This window comes from Zonotrichia leucophrys, chromosome 1 (assembly GCF_028769735.1).
Source record: "Zonotrichia leucophrys gambelii isolate GWCS_2022_RI chromosome 1, RI_Zleu_2.0, whole genome shotgun sequence".
In the NCBI taxonomy this organism is placed as follows: Eukaryota; Metazoa; Chordata; class Aves; order Passeriformes; family Passerellidae; genus Zonotrichia; species Zonotrichia leucophrys.
In genome coordinates, this window is record NC_088169.1 from 95,427,949 (window position 1) to 95,447,597 (window position 19,649).

At 50.7% G+C, this 19,649-nt stretch overlaps 2 protein-coding genes across 3 annotated transcripts; one reads left to right on the top strand and one right to left on the bottom strand.

Moving 5' to 3' along the window:
- Nucleotides 1-1,394: 1,394 nt before the first annotated feature.
- On the bottom strand, nucleotides 1,395-3,850 carry CDCA3 (cell division cycle associated 3). Its single transcript, XM_064702908.1, has 5 exons — nucleotides 3,726-3,850; nucleotides 3,523-3,652; nucleotides 3,239-3,442; nucleotides 2,187-2,308; nucleotides 1,395-1,791 (listed from the first exon to the last, which is right to left on the bottom strand). The coding sequence occupies exons 1-5, from the start codon at nucleotides 3,837-3,839 to the stop codon at nucleotides 1,657-1,659; spliced, it is 705 nt and encodes a 234-aa protein (XP_064558978.1). The 5' UTR covers nucleotides 3,840-3,850; the 3' UTR covers nucleotides 1,395-1,656.
- Nucleotides 3,851-4,209: 359 nt separating this feature from the next.
- USP5 (ubiquitin specific peptidase 5) lies at nucleotides 4,210-19,552 on the top strand. Of its 2 annotated transcripts, none has more exons than XM_064723614.1 (20): nucleotides 4,210-4,370; nucleotides 5,804-5,929; nucleotides 6,227-6,293; nucleotides 9,090-9,223; nucleotides 9,524-9,669; nucleotides 10,553-10,737; nucleotides 11,307-11,401; nucleotides 11,915-12,108; nucleotides 12,261-12,332; nucleotides 13,523-13,604; nucleotides 13,808-13,933; nucleotides 14,360-14,513; nucleotides 14,896-15,070; nucleotides 16,395-16,483; nucleotides 16,679-16,801; nucleotides 17,401-17,544; nucleotides 17,695-17,840; nucleotides 17,925-18,078; nucleotides 18,694-18,778; nucleotides 18,955-19,552. In XM_064723614.1, the coding sequence occupies exons 1-20, from the start codon at nucleotides 4,263-4,265 to the stop codon at nucleotides 19,046-19,048; spliced, it is 2,499 nt and encodes an 832-aa protein (XP_064579684.1). In that variant the 5' UTR covers nucleotides 4,210-4,262; the 3' UTR covers nucleotides 19,049-19,552. The 2 variants fall into 2 exon arrangements, with proteins under 2 accessions (XP_064579684.1, XP_064579682.1); XM_064723612.1 differs by having other exon boundaries at nucleotides 4,211-4,370; nucleotides 16,679-16,870.
- The last annotated feature ends 97 nt before the right edge of the window (nucleotides 19,553-19,649 follow it).

Here is a 19,649-nt window from a genome sequence, read left to right on the forward strand (position 1 = left end):
TAGGAGTCTCTCAGAGTGAAAGGAGATCAGGGAGGAGAAGCAGGGGGAGCTGGGGAGCAGGAGCACAGGCACTGGCCCTTCTCTCCATCTCTAAACAACCCCAGCAGTTTCCATCCTTGTGCAGGCTTGAAGACCTGTTCTTTACATCTCAGGACTTTGCAGTACAATTCAGACACCCTGCACCTTCCTTCAAACACCTCTGCCCACACTGGTACCCCTCCTCCTCCTCCTGAGGACCCCTCATGTAACACCCACCCCAAACTAAGCTCTCTCCCTGCTTTAACTCTACCTAACTTCTCTGTGCAGCTGTCCTGTATCCATGCAGACAGCCCAAGACACACTGGATTTGAGATTTCTATGGCACCACCTCAAACATAAAGCTAGAGTAAATTTGGCTCATTTTCACAAGGGAACACTTAGCTCAAGTCCTATCTATGCATAAAGGGGGAAAGGCAGCCTTCAGACCTGCCAGAATAGCAGGGAATATATTTATTCTTTTCCTAGTTCAAGTCTTATCTATGCATAAATGGCAGAAAGGTAGTCCTCAAGACCTGCCAGAATATCAGGGATTATTCTTATTTGTTGTCTGCTTCTTGCTGTTCCTTCCCTCTTTGCCTCACTCCTGCATTGTGTGGTGACCCTGTCTAACCAGTAGCCATCAGCCCATGTTTTCAAGTCTGTTTAGATCTTCATAGCCCAGGCAAATAAAGAAAGCTCACAGAAGCACTGCAGGCTGTGTTCTTTCCAGCATTGCAATGAGCTACTGCAAACAGAACTCCTTTCCTGTGACTATTGCCTGCTGGTCTCAACCAGTCAACACCTCATCCACAGCCCTTGCTTCAGCTCACATCCCCAGGGGAGGGTGTTCCTCACATGCTGTATGTGAGAAGAGGCTGGAGTTGGGATTGTGAGATGCAAGTGCATCCTTTCAAAGCTTGGGTATTTTAGCTCAGTTACACAACCAGTTTTTTCAGCCCCTATTCCACTTGCTGGCTCAGAGCAACATCCTGGGGGGCCCCAGGCTCTGCTGGGAGAGCTGGAGTTCAACAAGGTTCAGTAACTTACCAATAGAAGGTCAATATCAATGCACAATATTGTCTCACATTATTTTAGATCTCACCCTCACACAGACCCTTGCCTAACTCAGTTTCAGGCCAGTGTAGGAGCAGTACAGCTCCAGAGGTGACACTGGATACACATCAGCTTCCTGCAGGGAGCTGCAGCTTGCCAGCTCACGCTGTTGTACATGGATTCAAGGCCATACCCTTCAGCATGCCCCAGGCAGGGGACAAGGCAGTTTTAAGGCTATGGGAGGCTGAACTATTTGCTCCAGAGCCCTTGTCCCAGAGAAAATATTGTGCTGAGCAAGCACAACATCAGGACATACAGTCAGCAAAGGTTGAACACAAATTTATTTACTAGAGATAAAAACTCTATGGAAAAACCAACACAGCTGATATACAGTAAGAGACAAAGACTGTGCTGTACATTACACATGACAAACTGGGAAGAGGAGGGAGAAATCTTTCCCCAGCAGGGATAGGTGAGAAATGTGACCACTGCTTTGGGGTTTCAGTCTATTGTAGGATTTCTTCCCTCTAGAAAATTTTCAAAACATAGGAGCAAATTTTAGCAACATCCTGAAAAAAAGAAATGCTAGTTCTCCACAAAAGGGCACTGCTGGTTCTCCTTGTTCAAGTCACTCCAAGTACAGTTCCCAGATTTAAGGCCTCTGCTCAGGTCCACTTCCTTCTTCTCCCCAAGGTTCTCTCCTAGCACGTGCCTCTTGCCCTAGAGAAATAAAAAACCGAAACACAGAGTATAAAACACAAGTTGATCAAAGGTTAGTTAATTCTCAGCAGAATATGTAGCCTATTTTCAGGCCATTCAGCTTGGACTCTCTTGTGACAATGTACAAGAGTTACTTTTTTCTACAGCCCAGAGAGAAAGAATGAACTGAAACTGACAATTTCACGGTAAGGCCAAAGACAGACACTGAACAAGACTCAGAGGCATTTAATGACAAGACTGACCCACAGAAAAACATTTGTGAAGTTTCTAGTCTCTACAGGTCTAGGAGGCCACAATTCTCAACTGGGACCCTAACAAATACAGAAATTGAAGGATTTGGCTTTTTTTTTTTTCAGCTCAATCTCCCTCCCTCAGCACAGCCCATTAAGCTTTACCTGGCGAGGGGCAGGAGCACTGGGGGAATTATCATCTCGTAGAATGCTGAGGGGAGAGCGGCCAGTTCCTCCAGATGTTGCCATGAATTTGTTGCTGGGCTTGTGTCTCAAGGGCTTGCTCACTAGTTGACAAAAGGAAACACACCAGCACATCACAACAAGGCTCAAAAGGCCTGGATCTTAAATACCTCATGGCCTTTATTAAAAACTTACCCAAGGGCTTTGAGGCAAAAGGATCACAGAAAGGCTGATGTTGGAAGTGAACTCTAGAGGACCTACTCCAGCAGGGTCACCTAGAGCCCATTGTCCAGGACCATGTCCAGGTGTCTCTTGAATATCTCAACAGAGAGATTCTGCAACCTCTCTGAGCAACCTGCTCCACTCCTTGGTCACCCTCATGGTGAAAAAAAAAAGTGTTTCTTGATATTCAGGAGTTTCCTGTGTACCATTCCATTCCCTTGGGCTCTAGTCCCATCATTGGGCACCTCTGAAAAGAGCCTGGCTCTCCCTTCCTTCAGGTACTCGTATCTATTAACAAGATATCCCCTGAGTGTTTTCCTCTCCAGGCTGAACAGTTCTTAGCCACTTCTCCGAGGAACAGTGCTCAGCACAGAGCTGTCTTAAACACAGTCTGTATCAAAGTCTCTTAGCACTGCTCAGCCTTAGCACAGAGATGCGCTGCCCACCCTTGCTCCACAAGCTCTTCCCAATGAAAACCTGTAAGGTCCCTCTGGACAGGTCTCCACAGTCACACACCCATCTGAGAGTGGGGAAAAGTTGGTGTATACCTCTAGATTTTGAATACCGTTTAAAAACCAATTTCTCATGCCTGGACAGAAATCTGTTCGATAGCATTTCCCAGAGGGTGTCCGGGCCGCAGAGGCTGCAGGCGGTGGGACGCAGCCGAACTGGGGGTGGTACAGGCGCTGGCAGGGAGCACGCCAGGACAAGGCACCCCAGCCAGGCGGTGCCGAGAGCCCCGATTGCTCAGGGCCCATCCCGGCAGCTCTCCGGGCACACGGAGCGCCGCCACCCCCGCACCGAGCACTTACCCGAGGAGAGGCCGTGTCCGGTCGGGCGGGCGGGCCGGGCTGTGCTGGGCGAGGGCGGCCTCTCCGCCCCTTGGCCCGCGGGCGGGGAGCTCCGCTGGGCCGGCTCCTCGGCGGGGCCCGCCGCTGCGGGAGGCGCCGGCTCGGGGGCCGCGGCCTCGGCCCCGAAGGCCTCGCTGAGCTGCTTCACCAGGCGGTCCACGCTGTCTGCCGGGGACGGAGGGGGCCGGGGTGAGCCTCCCAGTCAGGCAGCCCCCAACCAGCCCGCCCACGGCCGCTTCACTCACCACTCGACACGGCTCTCATGGGCGTGCGGGAGATGCCGGGCGTGGGCGACCGTGGGTCCCGCTCCTGACCGGTGCCCGCCGGCGTCTCGGCGGGGCTGGGCTGCGGGCTGCCAGCCGGGGAGCTCACCACCTGCGGAGAGGGCAGCCGTGGGGGCGGCGGGCCGGAGCCACCCAGGGGGAAGCGGCGGCGGAGGGGCGCCTACCTCGATGGGGGTGCGCAGGATGCCGGCGGTGGGGGAGCGGGGGTCGGTGACGTGAGCCAGGTGCTTGTTGCGGGGAGCGGCCGGGGTAGCGGGGGCGCTGCCGGAGGCGCCCATGGCGGCAGCGGCCGCACTGCGCCCCGGCCCCGCCGGACGCGCCTTTCGAATCTCCCGCGCGCTGGGCGGGGCAGCTGCTCATTGGTCGCTGAGCAGGGGGCGGGGCTCGCTGCACCACGCCCACCTCCCCGCCCCGCCAGCCCGTCGACCCTGCAGTCCCCGCCCGTCACGTCCCGTCTCGCCCCGCTGTCAATCTTCGGAGATTGTCCCGCCCCCTCACCCCTCGGTACGCCGTTATTGGTGGAGGAGCCCGGCACCGCCTCCCACCATGGCCGGAGGGCGGTTGCGATTGGGCGAGCCGGCGGGTCGGCAGGGCGAGTCTGGCCTCCAGCCTCGCTGCCGATTGGTTAGGACCCGCCTGACCGCGCCGGTCTGCGATTGGGCGGGGCGGGGTTGTGGGCGGTGCCGCGGTGAGCCGCTGTCATGGCGGAGCTGAGCGAGGCGCTGCTGTCGGTGTTGCCGTCCATCCGGGTGCCCAAGGCCGGCGACCGCGTCCACAAGGACGAGTGCGCCTTCTCCTTCGACACGCCGGTAAGCGCGCCCCGCCGCCGGCCCGCCCGCTCGCCCGGGCTGCTCCCGCCGCGGCCGGCTCCCACCCCGCCGCCAGCCGGGGCGCCGCCCGCGCGTGGCCTCACGGGACTTGTGGTTCCCCGGTGGCCGCGGCGGCCGTTCCCGGGTGGCGCGCAGGGCCCTCGTGGACTACTACGCCCGGCGTGCCCCGCGGCGCGCCCCGCCCGCCTGCGGCGCGCTGGGCACTGTAGTTCGGGGGCCGGGGCGTGCGTGGGCAGGGCGCTCACCCCGATCAGCAGGGGCCCGGCCTGCCGGCAGCCCCTGGAGAAGGAGCGCCCCCGGCCCGAACCCTCCGTGCTGCGCTCGCCTGGACTTGTAGTTCAGCGGGGGGCGGGGAGGTCGGGCGCGTCCCGGGCCCGCCCTCGGCGGCGGGGGGCGGGCCGGGGGTCCCGCCCTGCCCGGGTCTGAGCCACCTCCCCGGCCTCACCGCGCGGCCTGGCCCGGCGGGCGGGGGGCGAGGCGGTGCTGTGTCATTAAGATGGCAGTGGTCCCTTCTCCAGCCATCTCCACCCCGCTGGCATCCCTGCGCTTCCTGCGCTTCCCTCGCTCGGCCTAAGGGGACCTAAGGGGCGGCGAAGGCAGCGGGAGGGCGAGGTGCCCCTTGCGCCTCTTGGCGGGCGCCCGTCCGGGCTGAGCCCCATCCCGCAGAGCTAGGCTGAGATACGGGCCCTTCGGGGCAGCGGCACTTGGCATCCTGGCCCTCTTCCCTCCCCGAGCTCCACAGGGATGCCTGACCCTGCTCTGCCCGCTCTGTCAGTCTCCGCAGCTTCTGAAAGCTTCTGAGTGGTTTCCCTCCTTTCCAGCCCCTGAATTTGGGTCCCCCGCCCCTTCAGTTTGAAAAGGGTATCTGCTGAATAAGTGTGGTGTTTTCTAGCTGCTGATGGGATGGTGGGGGTACATTCTGTATCTGTTTCCGAGCTGCTCACAGGCTTTTGAACACAACAGCAAAAGTAAACAGTGGTCTGTTAACCTTCCTCACACTGTAGCTTGGCAGCATTCCCTATGGCACTGGGAGTCATGTGTTTGAACAGGGTGCCACAGTTTTGCTGGTAATGATTGTACCATGGTCTGAACTTGTAAACTGTGTGTGCTAGGGGCCTTTTACAAGGTAAACTCTTATGGAAACTCAGGCTTTCCTGATTGGGTAGCATCCTGCCATAAATTAACACACAAATAGTTTTTCAAATACATCATCATGACAGGAGTACCTATTCTTCTGGGACAGCCAGGCTGGGGCTTGCCATCCCATTTCTTACCAGCTACTTGTGGCTGTTATGTAGGAATGAGCTGTTGCCATGACTTAATGAATAATGACTAGTCTGCCATGCCTATCCTAGCAGCTGGAATGCCATTCCTGACCACCTCCCTTCAGTTTCGTCTGTCCTTCTTTCCAGGAGTCAGATGGCGGCTTGTATATCTGCATGAACACGTTCCTGGGCTTTGGGAAGCAGTATGTGGAAAAGCACTATCAGAAAACAGGCCAGCGGGTCTACCTGCACCTCAAAAGAACACGTAAACCGGTATCAAATAAAAATACATGCACTCAAACTTGTTCTGAAATTGAGAGCTGGGCTGTGTTTGTGTATTCCATCAGATACAGAGTTTTCTCTCCTGAGATACAGCTGTTGTTTTTCCTGGTGAGCTGAGGGACACCAGTGCTTCAGTTCTGCTTGTGCTGAATTGTTGTATGGATTGCCCACGTTGTTTCTGCCTGGTTTCCTTCTGTTTTCAGAGTAGCTTGATTTCAATCCCTAAGGCTTGGCACAGCATGCCTGTGCCCTTAACTCTTATTTCCCTGTTTCTTCTCAATGCCACAGAAGGAAGAAGACACCAACTCCAGTGCTGGGGACCCCCCGAGGAAGAAACCAACTCGCTTGGCCATTGGTAAGGAAGCAGCTGTGTGCTGTGTGGTCCCTGTGTTCAGCCAGGGGCTGCCTGGTTTGCCTCTTCTGCTTTACTCTTCTTGGCTAGTATCCCTGGCCAAATTCAGACTTCATGTTTTCCAGTGTGGCTTGGGTGAGCAGTATCTGTAGAACAGTCATTAAGGTGGTGGTTGTGTCCAAAGTTGCATCTTGTTTTCCGTGTATAAATATGTTTATTATTCTCTGCCATGACCCTGCATGCCTGGCTCAGCTTGGTGTGGGGATCACCAGACTGGGACCATTGCTTAAAGACAGTGTCCCAGCATGGGGCTGAAGTAAGTTTGAGGAAATTTATGTCTGAGAAAAGTAAGCTTGAAGGTCTTGGCAGATAAAATACTTTTTAAATTCCTCTGATGTTGAACTAGCATTATTGATACAGATGGTGAAGAAATTATTGAGAAATGCTGCGTTTTGGTTCATTAGGTCTTATAAGGCTGATACTGGAGGAAATGCATATGACCATTAAAACATAAAAAATACTTTAAATATTCCATTTTTTGGAAGAACAAGGCTGGTGTTCCCATTACTTGTCTTTCAGCGACTGAGAGGGCTGTCGTGGCAATCAGTGGAGACGCTGCTTATTTGGAGCAGTCTCAGCTGGTAATTTCTCAGCCATTATGGAGACACATAAAGGAAGGAACAGGAACATTTGTAGCAGTAACAGGTTCTTGGCTTGCTGGAAGCTGACCACTAGAGGGAAATCCAGAATCTGGACTGTGGATGTCTTGATTTTGGCTCACTTTTTCCCTGGTGTAGACGCCCAGTGACTCGTCTACTGCCAGAGCACAAACATCACTATTAAGACTGGCAGCTGCTCCCTGTTTTGCTGGTGAGCTGAATAGAGCCCCAAAGATCACTCCTAGCAAAATTGAGGGTGAAGTCTCTGTTTCTTCAGATAACCAGTGCTTTTATGTATAAGTATGATTATGCTGCTTTGGGAGAGATGAGGCCTGGTCATCATTATGAGTTTTTTCTACATACTGAATTCTTCAAAGGTCTTTCACCAAGTGTTGTCAGTGAGTTGGCAAATACCTGCCTGTGGTAACAGCTTAGTAGTGTGATTGGAGCAGGAGAGAATAAAAGGAAGTATTAGCCCTGTGAGACAGTGGTCTCAAGTTCAGGAGAAGGTTTTTTTTATCTTTGTTTTAACTGAACTGTGGTGGCATAGCTAATTCTGACATGGGAGATTTTTTTAAAGTGCTAGAAAGATTTGTGAACAAAATGTAGCCCTTGATCTCTGTGTGCCTCACTTCCCCCTCTCAATGAAAGATCTGCAGTGCTTGCCTCCTATGCCTGCACGTTTGTGGATGGACTTTTGTGGTGTGTGGTGCTTAGGTAGCACCATGGAAAGGGAGGCAGTGTACCTCAGGGCAAGCTGGTGCCTATAGACCCTCTTCCTCATCTGGAGACTCAGAAGGCTCACAAAACTACGAGGGGACCTCACCAGTCTGGTTTAGTTTTTTTAGGGTTCAGAAATTGTGTAATGCCCTGGAGGGTTGTGTATTGCCTTACTCTGTGAAGTGGTGATAGGAAATCTCTAGGCTGTGCTGGAGAGGCACAGAAGAGGATTATCTAGGTATGTTGTTGCATGATGCTGGTGACTGCTTTCTCAAATCATTGTGTTCATACATAGCAGTTTGTGCATAGTGTAAAAATTGTAGGTATCTAAGGAGGGAGTTGCAGGAGATATCATGGGACTGGATATTTCTGACAAGAATGTTTTAGGGAAATACAGTAGTGATTATTAGAACTGTGTTGCACACAGGATTCTTGAGGCAGAGACACTGAGCAGCAAAAGCTTTTCTTCCCTTCAGAGATTTGTTGCAGCTGCAGATGTTCAGATATTTGTTGCAGAGATTATTGCAGTCACAGCGTGCAATTTTTCCGGGAATAAATGAAATTCAGTTTAAAAACACAGGGGGTTTAGGCTGATAATAAGCCATGTGTCTTCTGCCTGTTTCCTTTTGGGATGTAGGATGTGAATATCTGCAGAACAGAGAAGGCCAAGCTTTTCCTCTGAGTACCTATATAATCCAAAAACTGTAGGTGAGGGAATCTGCAGAAATTGCAGATGTTTTGGTGGGCGTCCATGATGGCTCTGTACAACTGGCAAATAAACTTTTATGTATGGATCTCCAGTTTCTGGTGCAACCTCTGGAGAGCACAGCTAGGTGGACATAGAAACCACTATCACTGTATCTTTGCTCAGACTTTTTCTGCAATTCTGGATGTTCTGGTTCCAGAGGAGCTCCTGGTTCTTCTTGCTTGAATGCAGGATTCTAGACTGTCCTTTCTAGAAAAGGCAAGAAAGAGAGGCAGACTTCTTAAATATGCTGAGAGACCTGACCTTTGCCCTGGCTTACAAGATGATCTCTTCATGCACATCTCCATTCGTTCTCTTGAGTGTTCTGGTTGAGGTTGAACACCCATGCTTTATCTTGGCTCTCTTCTTGCCAATGCCTCTCTAGAGGAGGTCTGGTTTTCTTCCTGCTTGTAGCCAGAGCCTGGAGATTGTTTTTAAGCATCTGTAAAAAGAGCTGGGAAAACCAAAATCTATTGTCACTAGGCTTGTAATTGTTCCTGTGAAGTCCACAGCACCAGCAGAAGCTCTGGGATCCAGAAGTGGGAGAAAGATTGCGGATCACTGGTTTAGATCGTTGTCTTATTCATAGTGTCTTATTTCATGTAAGCTGTGGGGAAAGAAGCTTTCCAAGCTCTTTGGTTTCACCTGTTACCACAATGATTTTTCTTCTTGTAGGTGTAGAAGGTGGATTTGATATCACAGAAGAAAAGTTTGAATATGATGAAGATGTAAAAATAGTGATTTTGCCGGACCATTTGGATATTCCACGTGATGGGCTGGAAGGACTACCAGACATGGTCAAAGACAGGGTATGTTTGGCTGGAGGGCTGTGGTTACTGTTGATGAGGAAATGTACCATTACAGAGAAGGAAACTGCCCTGTAAAGGGCATCCTGCAGAGCTGCTGTGAAGTCTCAGCCGGCAGTCACCAGGATTGCTCTGCACTTACACAGTGCTGTATATTACAGAGTTCTGCCTTGTGTGTGGCTGAGGCTCCCAAAAGTCCCAGCCAACTTCCCTAAATGTGGAGTGCTGTGGCACTGGAAGCTTCTTGTGCCTTTACCATGGTAGGCCAGCCCTTCACGTTTTCTCCTGCTGTCCTGGTTGCAGATTGCCAGTGCGATCGAGGCCATCCTGACAGCAGACTCAGCCTCACGGAAGCAGGAGGTGCAGGCCTGGGATGGGGAGGTTCGCCGTGTTTCCAAGCACGCTTTTTCCCTGCACCAGCTTCAGAACGACGTCCGCATCCCACCGTGGTGAGCATGGTGCTGGAACTTGCTGTGTCGCTCTGTCCCAGGCCTTTCTCCCGTGCTGGGCTGCAGCAGCAGATGAGGCTTCTTTTGGGAGTGCCCTTGTGTGTGTGCCTTGTTGTTAGGGTCTCTAGCTGGTCAGAGTGACCCTGAGATACAGTAGAAAATCTCTTTTCCCAGCCCTGTGCTTGAAGAAGGAGTCAGGGCTCTTCATTTCTCGCTCTCAAGGTTGTTTATTGTATCTTATCTATAAAATTCTCTCTCCTGTCCTGCCAAGGTCTGCTCAGCAAGACAGTCCGAGGTATTCTGCCTGCCCCCGGGCCGGTGTTATGTCTTTATACTAAAAACTTCATATACAATGTTTACAATTACTTTCCAGTACCTATCACCTATGTTAGACAGTGAGCTTCTACTCTAAACCAGTCTAAACATCACAGCAGAAGATGGAGGCCAGGAAGAAGAAGGAGAAAGGCAGGACATACCCAGATTCCTCCATCTTGCCCCCTGAACCTCCATTCTAAAAAAACCCCAAAATCTATCTTTTCACCTCGTGATAAATTTACTGTCATTCTGCTTAATTTGTCATGGCTTGCAGATCTTCATCTAAGGTTGGTAACTTGCTCCACGAGTTATAATCAAAACCAGAGGCATTTTGGGCTCTGTGCCAGGGTCTCTGGACAGCCAGAGGGATGTCCTGGGTCCTGACACTTTGTCACAGTAGATTCTGAGGAGATGGCACACTAGGGTATGTCAGGATTCTCAGTGTTCTGTAGTAGGAGAGGAATGAGATCACTTACGGATATTGCAGTGGCCAGCAATGGTGAGGGCTTGGGAGGTAGAACCCAGATGTTTTCCCTCTGATCTCTTTTTCTGTGTTCCTTGTCAATAGTGGCTGGAAGTGCAGCAAGTGTGACATGAAGGAGAACCTGTGGCTGAACATGACCGACGGAGCCATCCTCTGCGGTCGGCGCTACTTCGACGGCAGCGGCGGCAACAACCACGCGGTCGAGCACTACCGAGAAACCGGCTACCCTCTGGCTGTGAAACTGGGAACAATCACTCCTGATGGGGCTGGTGAGAACGGGGCTCCTCCCAGGCTTAGGGAGGGCAGGCACCTCCCAGGCTGACGCAGATCTCCTGCAGGTATCAGGGTGGTTTTGGCCATCTTGTGACCTGGAGCATGCAGTGTCATCCCACTGTGAACTTTGCCTCTCTGACCTGCTGCTTGTGTGAGGCAAAGAACGAGCTGATAAAAAAGCCTCGCCTTCCTCTGCCCCTCCCTTGTAATTGGGAGCTTTTAGAATAGTTATCCAGGTTGCCATTTGATTTTCTGTGTTGGGGTGTTCATTAAAGAATGGTGTGTTCAAATCCTGAGCGGAGAGTATATGGCACAGTAACTCACTTTCATTACTCCTGGCATAAGTGTACCTCTGTACCCTGATCAGTGACAAAGTTGTCTTGTCGCATGTTTAGGAGGATTTAGAGCACCATTCTGTCTGTTAATGTTATTCTGCTGAGAAAGGGCAGAAAGTCCAATGGCTCAGTTTGTCAAAACTCCCAGTTCTGAGCGCTTTCTTTATCCAGCTGTGAATTTGAGATCACAGGCCATTATAAGTTCCTTTTTTTTCTGTTTTCCTGCATAGATGTCTACTCCTATGATGAGGATGACATGGTGTTGGATCCCAACCTGGCAGAACACCTGGCACACTTCGGGATTGACATGCTCAAGATGCAGAAGGTGAGGAGGAAGTGGAGTCCTCCATAGGCCCAGAGGGAGAGAGAAGCAGCTCTGAGGTGTCTTTGCTAGATCCCAGCTTGCTGTGGCAATGCAGAACCATTCCTGATCAAGAAACGCTGGGGTTTTTTGTCACACACAGAGTTGTCTCACACACAGATCTGCCTCTCTTCTTTGATTGTCCGTTTTGCTTTTCTTTCATGTCCCTCAGGATTATTTCCCTGGGGTTATGTGTCAGAGTGGGCTGGGAGGCTCTCAGGTGCTGAGCTTTTTTTGTTAGTGTGTGGTTTCCATGCCTCTTTCTAGGGAATGGTTCAGATTTCTCCCATATTGCTTTTCCTTCCTCTTTTTGTCTCAGGTGTTCATATATATGGAAACAACTCTTGTTTCTTCCTTCTCTACTTACAGAATAAACCAGAATGGATTGACTCTATTTCTCTACAGCATTGCCCTTTTCACACCTCTAATGTTGCCTTGAGCCTTCTTTGAGGATTTTCCTGTGCTTTCCCTCTGCAGACAGACAAGACGATGACAGAACTGGAAATAGACATGAACCAGCGCATTGGCGAGTGGGAACTCATCCAGGAGTCTGGTGTTCAGCTCAAGCCCCTCTATGGGCCTGGGTACACTGGTATCCGTAACCTGGGCAACAGTTGCTACCTCAATTCTGTGATGCAGGTGCTGTTCAGTATCCCCGACTTCCAGAGAAAGTAAGTGAGCCTAATCACTCCTTTCCATTAGTCTGGGATCAGTACAAAGGTCCCCTCGGGCTGGGTGCTTCTGTGGCAGTAATTGTGCTCAGAACTGCATCTTTACCAGATGAAGCTGCATATCCCTTAGATTGCTGTGTTTTGCTCTGCAGGTATGTGGACAAGCTGGAGAAGATATTCCAAAGTGCACCTTCGGACCCCACACAGGACTTCAGCACACAAGTGTACGTAGAATTTTGGTGAGAGAAAGAAGGCTGAGACTGCCTGGATGCATCCCCTCTTTGCTCCAGGGTTTTCCCTCAAGCCTCACCTCTCTTTCCTTGCTTGTCACCAGAGACACTGATCCTCAGTGATCAATGAGGATCTAAGCCAAGGAAGTTCAGCTGAATGCCCTAGATGGAGAGGACAGAGTGTACCCTGTGTTCATGAGAGGCTCTGAAATGTATTATGTGTGGGGGGATTTCTGGGAGGCAGCTTCTCTCTGCATAACAGTTAAAAGGGGCTTGCTCTCTTCAATGGAGGGAGATTGTAAAGGGGATACATAGGTTTTGGCAGCTTTATTCTCACTAGATAACTTATGTATGCCTAAAAAGGCTTCCCTCAAGAGGTACTGTGCAGGGGAGTATGCAGAAGGAGGAAAACAAGATTTGGGAGGGGGTTGCATTTCAAGTACATCTAGTCTGTGCTGCAGCTGCTGTCAAACAAGCATGTGGAAGTTTGGGGTGGAGGAATGGAAGGTGGCATTTGTGGACAAGGAGTTCAGTGGTACAGGAGGATTCTAAATTTGGGCAGCCTGGAGTGATGTGTTCACTGAGAGGGGAGTAAGGTGAGACAGCCAGAAAGGTGATTGCTTGGGCAAAGGGAGGAATTGGTAATGTTTGGTTCCAGACAAATGGCAATATGGCAGTAGTGATGGGGAAGGACTGGAGTGAAAAGGAATAGCAGGAGGCTCTGGGCATAGGAGTAAATCACTGAACACACACTGTTGTCCATTAAGTGCCTGATGCAATCAATCTTTCCTCTGGGAAAACGTGACCAGTCTGCTCAGAGCAGTGCTATTTCTGGCTCAGACAATTTCTCTGTGCCCTGTTGTCTCCTGCATGGTCAGCCACTGCTCCGTTCCCCCGTCAGGCTGCAGCTCAGCTTGGCTCTTGCACAGCTGCTCTGTGGCTCAGCACCAGCTGTTCCTTCTTGTTCTGCTCAGTGTGCAAGCAGTGGTGGAGATGGGCACCCAGTGATGTCTCCAGGGGCCAGAGAGAGCAGACCACAATAAGATAATCTTGCCTGGTGCAGCAGAGAGAGCTTTTATCTGTGAGACTGACAGCCCATGGCAGTGTTAAAGCTGGATGGGTTGGTGTGGCTCCTGGAGCATGTGAGATTGAAGAAACATTGATACTGACATTTGTCCTTCCAGAGCCAAACTGGGCCATGGACTGCTTTCTGGGGAGTATTCAAGGCCAGCTTCTGCAGATGGGGAGCAGCAGCCTGATCAGAAGGTGAGGCTTGGACATGGTATCCTCTTGCTGTGTGTGTTGCATGAGGTATTGTGTATGCCACATGTCTTCTTTCTGAAAACATGTGCTGGGGCTTCTTGCAAGGCCTGTCACCTGAAGAAAAGCATGGCTAAGAGTAGAGTGCTACATGCCAGGACACATGCTTGGCAAATTATGACCACCTTCTTCGACATTGTTCTTTGCAGGGTATGCAAAATGGCATTGCTCCACGCATGTTCAAGTCCCTCATTGGAAAGGGGCACCCAGAATTTTCCACTAACCGACAGCAGGATGCCCAGGAATTCTTTCTGCACTTCATCAACATGGTGGAGGTAATGGTTGAGTCTGTCTGGCAAATCATGGAAAAGTCCAGCTTGATTTTCTTCCCATAGCAAGAGGTGAGAAGCTGGCAGTCAAAGCAGAGAGAGGGAGAGAACACAGGGAAATGGGCTGTCTAGCACCTGCCAGGGTGAGAAGGAGAGGTGCTTGGCCATATTTTCAGGGCTGATTCCATGGAGAAATCCTTTTTGGGAGTGGCACAGCTGGAGGTGTAAAGTTTCTTCTCTAGGAGCAGGAATGCCATGATTTCCTGGAGCACAGAAGCTGGCTTTAAGTTTCCTCTTTGCTGTCTTTTCCAGGGTACTGGGTACAGAAGTGACTACTCTTCAGCCATGTGCTGTGTGACATCACTGTTACTGCAGATCATTTTTTGTGCCATTCTGCTATTACATCTGTCCTTCTGATTTCTCCTTCTCCAGAGGAACTGCCGTAGCTCGGAGAACCCTAACGAGGTCTTCCGTTTTCTGGTGGAGGAGAAGCTGAAGTGCCTGGCCACAGAAAAGGTGAAATATACCCAGCGTGTGGACTACATTATGCAGCTGCCTGTGCCCATGGATGCTGCACTCAACAAAGGTCAGTAATGTGCCAACACTGCAACAGTAGCAAGCCCTAGGTTTGGATATTGTGCTATTCTTCCAGAATTCCTTAAATGAAAGAGGGACTTTGCTATTTCTGAGGCCAGGTCCTTCTCCTGCTTTTGTGGGATCAGGCTGATATCTTCAGAGGTGATGTGACACAGTGATGTCCCTGTAGAGCCTTTCCCTTAGCCACCACAAGCTGGGCTGTGATTCAGCAGCACAACAGGAGTGACTGCAGTAGCAGAACTGTGCTCTGGAAGCTGTGCTCCGTTCTCCATGGCCTGTATCTATGGCCTGCTCTGCCCCTGTCTGTAGCTTGCACCAGTCACTTTGTAGGTACCTAGAAGTGGTCCTTGACTCCTCTGCTTTATTCTCAGATGAACTGCTGGAGTATGAGGAGAAGAAGAGGCAGGCAGAGGAGGAGAAGCAGCCGCTGCCTGAGCTGGTGCGAGCCAAGGTGCCTTTCAGCTCCTGCCTAGAGGCCTATGGAGCTCCAGAGCAGGTGGATGATTTCTGGAGCACAGCCTTGCAGGCCAAGTCTGTGGCTCTCAAGTAAGTGTGTCCCAGCTAAGCTGTGATGAGCTGGCCATAGCTACATCTCTGGGGACCTCTTGTAGTGGCCTGGGGGAAGAACATTACTGAAGCTTTGTAGTCCTCCACACCCTGGGTCCATAGAACACTGAAACAGAGAGGGGATCAATCCATCAGTGCTGGATGTTACCCTCAGTAGGCAGAACAGCACTGCTAGTGAAGTCCTAGCCATCAGATTTCAGTTGCTGAGAGGCTATGAAAACACAGTGATATTTCAGAAAATAGTCTCTTTTACTGTAAATTTAAAATTTAGCTTTGAAATCTGTACTGACTGTATGATGACTCTGATCTTGCACTATCTCTAAAATTTCTTCAAGTTTTTAACTGTGAAGATTTGAGCAGAACACTGAGTGTAACAGATGCATGAGTTCTTTGAAAGAATGCTAGTTTAAATGCTAGTAGCAAGGTTTTAAAAACAGCTTTAATTTTTCTCACTGCTTGTAGCACATGCAACAGTGCAAAGTTGAAGTGACAAGACTACAAATGTAAGCAGCTTTCTGCTGTGATGCTGAGTGTTCTTTTGCAATGAAAGTCATCAAAGAGTTGGAAGTGCTTTTCTATACTCCATTATTAATGGAGTAATTAATTTAATTATTAAACAAATACTCCATTATTAAGCAATAGCTACTATAAACAAACATCACACCGAAAAGTAACATTTTGTTTTAATTTTTTCTGAGTTGTATTGAAACACTTTACTGTCACTTAATTTAGTTCTACAGTACATTGCAGTTATCACCTGGTAATGAGTATCTGTCTTACTTACAGGTGCTTTTTCCTTCACAAATGTTCCCCTCTGTTTCGTAGCTTCCAGACAGTTTCTCTCTCAAATTGTCTAACTAAATAATATTTAATCAAATTCAGTTAACTTATTAAAATTCACTGCTTCTGTTTCATATCCAAAAAAGTGCTCTTGACAGTTCCTGCAGGTGTATCTGTTGGTCTAATAAAAGATGTTATTTTCACTACATTCCTTAAGGGTTAGACTTGAATTAAACAAAATCTGACCAGGCTTGTAAAATACAAGATTGGAAGGTAGAGAATAGGTACTATTTTTTCTCACCTCCAAGATTTGCATTCCCATCTCATCTTGTTAGGACTTCTGCCTTAGAAATGGTTCTGTATTTGAGGAGCTTTAAGCTCAGCACAGACAAGCTGCACAGACAGGAATATCCCCCAACTTGCTCAGGACATGGCTCTGTCCTACTCACTGATTTCTTGGATCAGCTAGATGCCCTCAGTCTCTGCTGACAAGGTGTTTAAAAATGCTCCGTGTCTCTTCCAGAACGACGCGGTTCGCCTCTTTCCCAGATTATCTGGTCATCCAGATCAAGAAGTTCACTTTCGGTCTGGACTGGGTGCCCAAAAAGCTCGGTAAGGAGGATGAGAAGTACAGAGCATGTAGGTACTGGGAGTCACATATGGATATTGTGGTCATTACTGCTAGGAGGAAAGTAGCTATCCCAAAAGATGCTGCAGGCATCCCCAGGGACTTACCCTTCCAGATCTCCCAGCCAAGTCCTTTGTTTCTGCCTCTGCATGGAGGCTGAGTAAGACCATATCTTGCAGATGTTTCCATTGAAATGCCAGAGGAGCTGGATATCTCTGCACTGCAGGGAACGGGGCTGCAGGAAGGAGAAGAGGAAATGCCAGACATCGCACCCCCACTGGTGACACCAGATGAGCCCAAAGGTAGCCTGGGGTTCTATGGCAACGAGGACGACGACTCCTTCTGCTCCCCTCACTTCTCCTCTCCGACATGTTAGTGATTCTCCTCCTCTCTTCCTGATGCCTGACTCATTTCCTTGCTCTCCTTGCCTTGTGTCCCATGCTAGCAGTTTCCCACTTGCTCAGACTTTCCCTGTCCTTTTGTCAGCGATTGCCAGCTGCCTCCCTTGCATGCCTGTTATGCAAGGGTGTTATGCAAGGGGGTTTGTTGATTCCTGTTCTGTGCAAGATGGGGTGGCATGTTCACTGCATTTAGAGGAGGCAGAGCTGGGATTTATACAGGATTTAATTGGTAGGGGTATTTAATTTTTATAAACCACAGCAGGAGGTTGGGTTCAGAGCCTACGGAAGAGCCAGTGCTCCTGAGTTCACAGGTTGAATAATTTTGTTTTCTGCCTGTGTGTGAGACTGAAGAAAAAAGGTGGCTGAGAAAAGCCAAGAGATAGAACTTGGTGTGAAATAAAGCTAGGAGGTGGTGGCTTTGGAGGCTGTGTGACACGAGATGAAATGGAGCCAGCAGGGATGGGTGGGAGTGGGTGGCTCTAACGTGTGTCTCCCCACAGCACCCATGCTGGACGAGTCGGTGATTATCCAGCTAGTGGAAATGGGCTTTCCCATGGATGCCTGCCGCAAAGCCGTGTATTACACAGGGAACAGTGGGGTTGAGGCGGCCATGAACTGGGTCATGTCACACATGGACGATCCAGGTACGAGGCCATGGCCATGGTGAGGCTTACTGCCTCTGGGCTGTTCTTGTGTCCTACTACCACAGTGGAAAACTGAAGTAGTTTGGACTTGGGCTGTCCCCTCTTGGAGAGATCTGATTACTCTGAGCTGTGTTGTGTTTCCTGCTGCAGACTTTGCTAACCCGTTAGTTCTCCCTGGATCCAGTGGGCCAGGGTCAACTATTGCCTGCCCAGACCCTCCTTCGGAAGACAGTGTGGCCACCATTGTCTCCATGGGCTTCTCCCGGGACCAGGCAATGAAAGCGCTTAGAGCCACGGTGAGAGGCACGGGCGACATCAGAGCGCAAGGATTTTCCCAGGAACAGCAATTCCCAAGTTCACTGTCTTCTTTTTCCTTCCAGAACAACAGTCTGGAGCGTGCTGTGGATTGGATCTTCAGTCACATTGATGACCTCGATGCAGAAGCTGCTATGGATATCTCAGAGGGGCGCTCGGCAGCTGAGTCCATCTCTGAATCTGTCCCCGTGGGTCCCAAAGTGCGCGATGGGCCTGGAAGTGAGTTCCAAGCCAGAGGAATGTGGATTTTGGGGTGCAAACTCAACATTTTTTTGTTGTTCCTGATCCATGCAGTACTGCAGGTTTTAGCAGCAGCAGCTATTGCAGAGCTGGTCTGGTTGTAGAGGTGGAAGCAGGGAGGAAAAGGGAAGGAATGGCAAAGTGTTCCAGACCCTTCAGGCTGGATGAGGATTACATGGAAACCAGTAAGAAAGAGGCTGGGGAAGTGCCATCAAGTGAAAGACAGGAGAGGCTATGCTGCTTTTATCCAGTGGTGCTAGGAGGCTTTTTTTGCCCTTTTGGTTCCCACTGCAAAAAGCAGGATTTGTGCCAGTGCTGCTGGATGCTGTAGGGAGGTGAAATCCCTGCCTTACCCATCCAGCACCCATGGCCCAAATAAAAAGTTGGAAGAAGGCTAAATGGAAGTTAGCATCTCCTATTTCCCTGTATGCTTGGCCTTGAGAGCACTCACAGTCACACTTGATGGGGATCAAGTTCTACATTACTACCCTTCCTTCAGCGATTCTTCTCTAGAGGGGGCCTTGCACAGGGTGTTAGGGAGTAAGACCTCTTTCCTCTTTTCCTGACAATCCTCTCTTCCCTCCTCCTTTCAAGAATATCAGCTGTTTGCCTTCATCAGCCACATGGGCACTTCAACTATGTGCGGACATTATGTTTGTCACATCAAGAAAGATGGCAGGTAAGCTTTTCCACAGTGTAAGGAAACTGAGGGACTGGTTTAAATCCCCATCCTGCCCCATTTCCTTAGAGGTCTTGGGGGCGGCGGGGGGGTTGGGGCTGAGAGCAGGTGAGTACAATCAAGTTGTGTCTTAGCCATGGAATGGCATTCCTGAGCTCCTCTTGTGCCTGTTGCAGGTGGGTGATCTACAATGACCAGAAAGTCTGTGCTTCTGAGAAGCCCCCCAAGGACCTGGGCTACATCTACTTCTACCAGCGGATTCCCAGCTAGAGCATCCTCTTGCTGTGTGTGGTGGGGGGAGAGTGGGCTGAAGGTGTGGGGGGGAAAAGGGGTGGGGGTAGTGAGGGTGGGAGCAGGGTCCTTCTCGTCCCTGCTCCTTTCCCCAGTCCCTTCACGGCCTCTCTGTGGAGACATGGGGAGACAAGAGTTCACTGACTAATCAGCTGGGGGCTGGAGCCCCTGTGGACATGAGTGAAGGGGGTTTGGGGGGTTGGGAATATCTCTTTCTATAGGAAGTGTCCTCACTGTCCTCACCCCCGTGACACACAGCCCTAGTGCTTCGCTGCTTGGTGGGATGATGCCACCTCCTTGCTGTCCGGAAGGAGAGGAGGGGGCTTGTGTGTACGTGTGGCTTGTGAATGGGGGGGTTCCTCCAGCCCGCCCTGTCGGGCGGGGGCGTGGGGCGGGCAGCAAGGCGGGCCACGAGCAGCGCTTCCCCTTGTGTGCCCTTGCCATGCCAAAATACACGAGGGACAAAATAAAAGTCGAAATACCGCCCTGGCTCCGCTCTGACCCCGCCGGCCGCGGGAGCGCGGGTGGGGCAGGGGGCGGGGCTCCGCCGCGGGGCGTGGTCTGGGGCGGGGCACGTGGG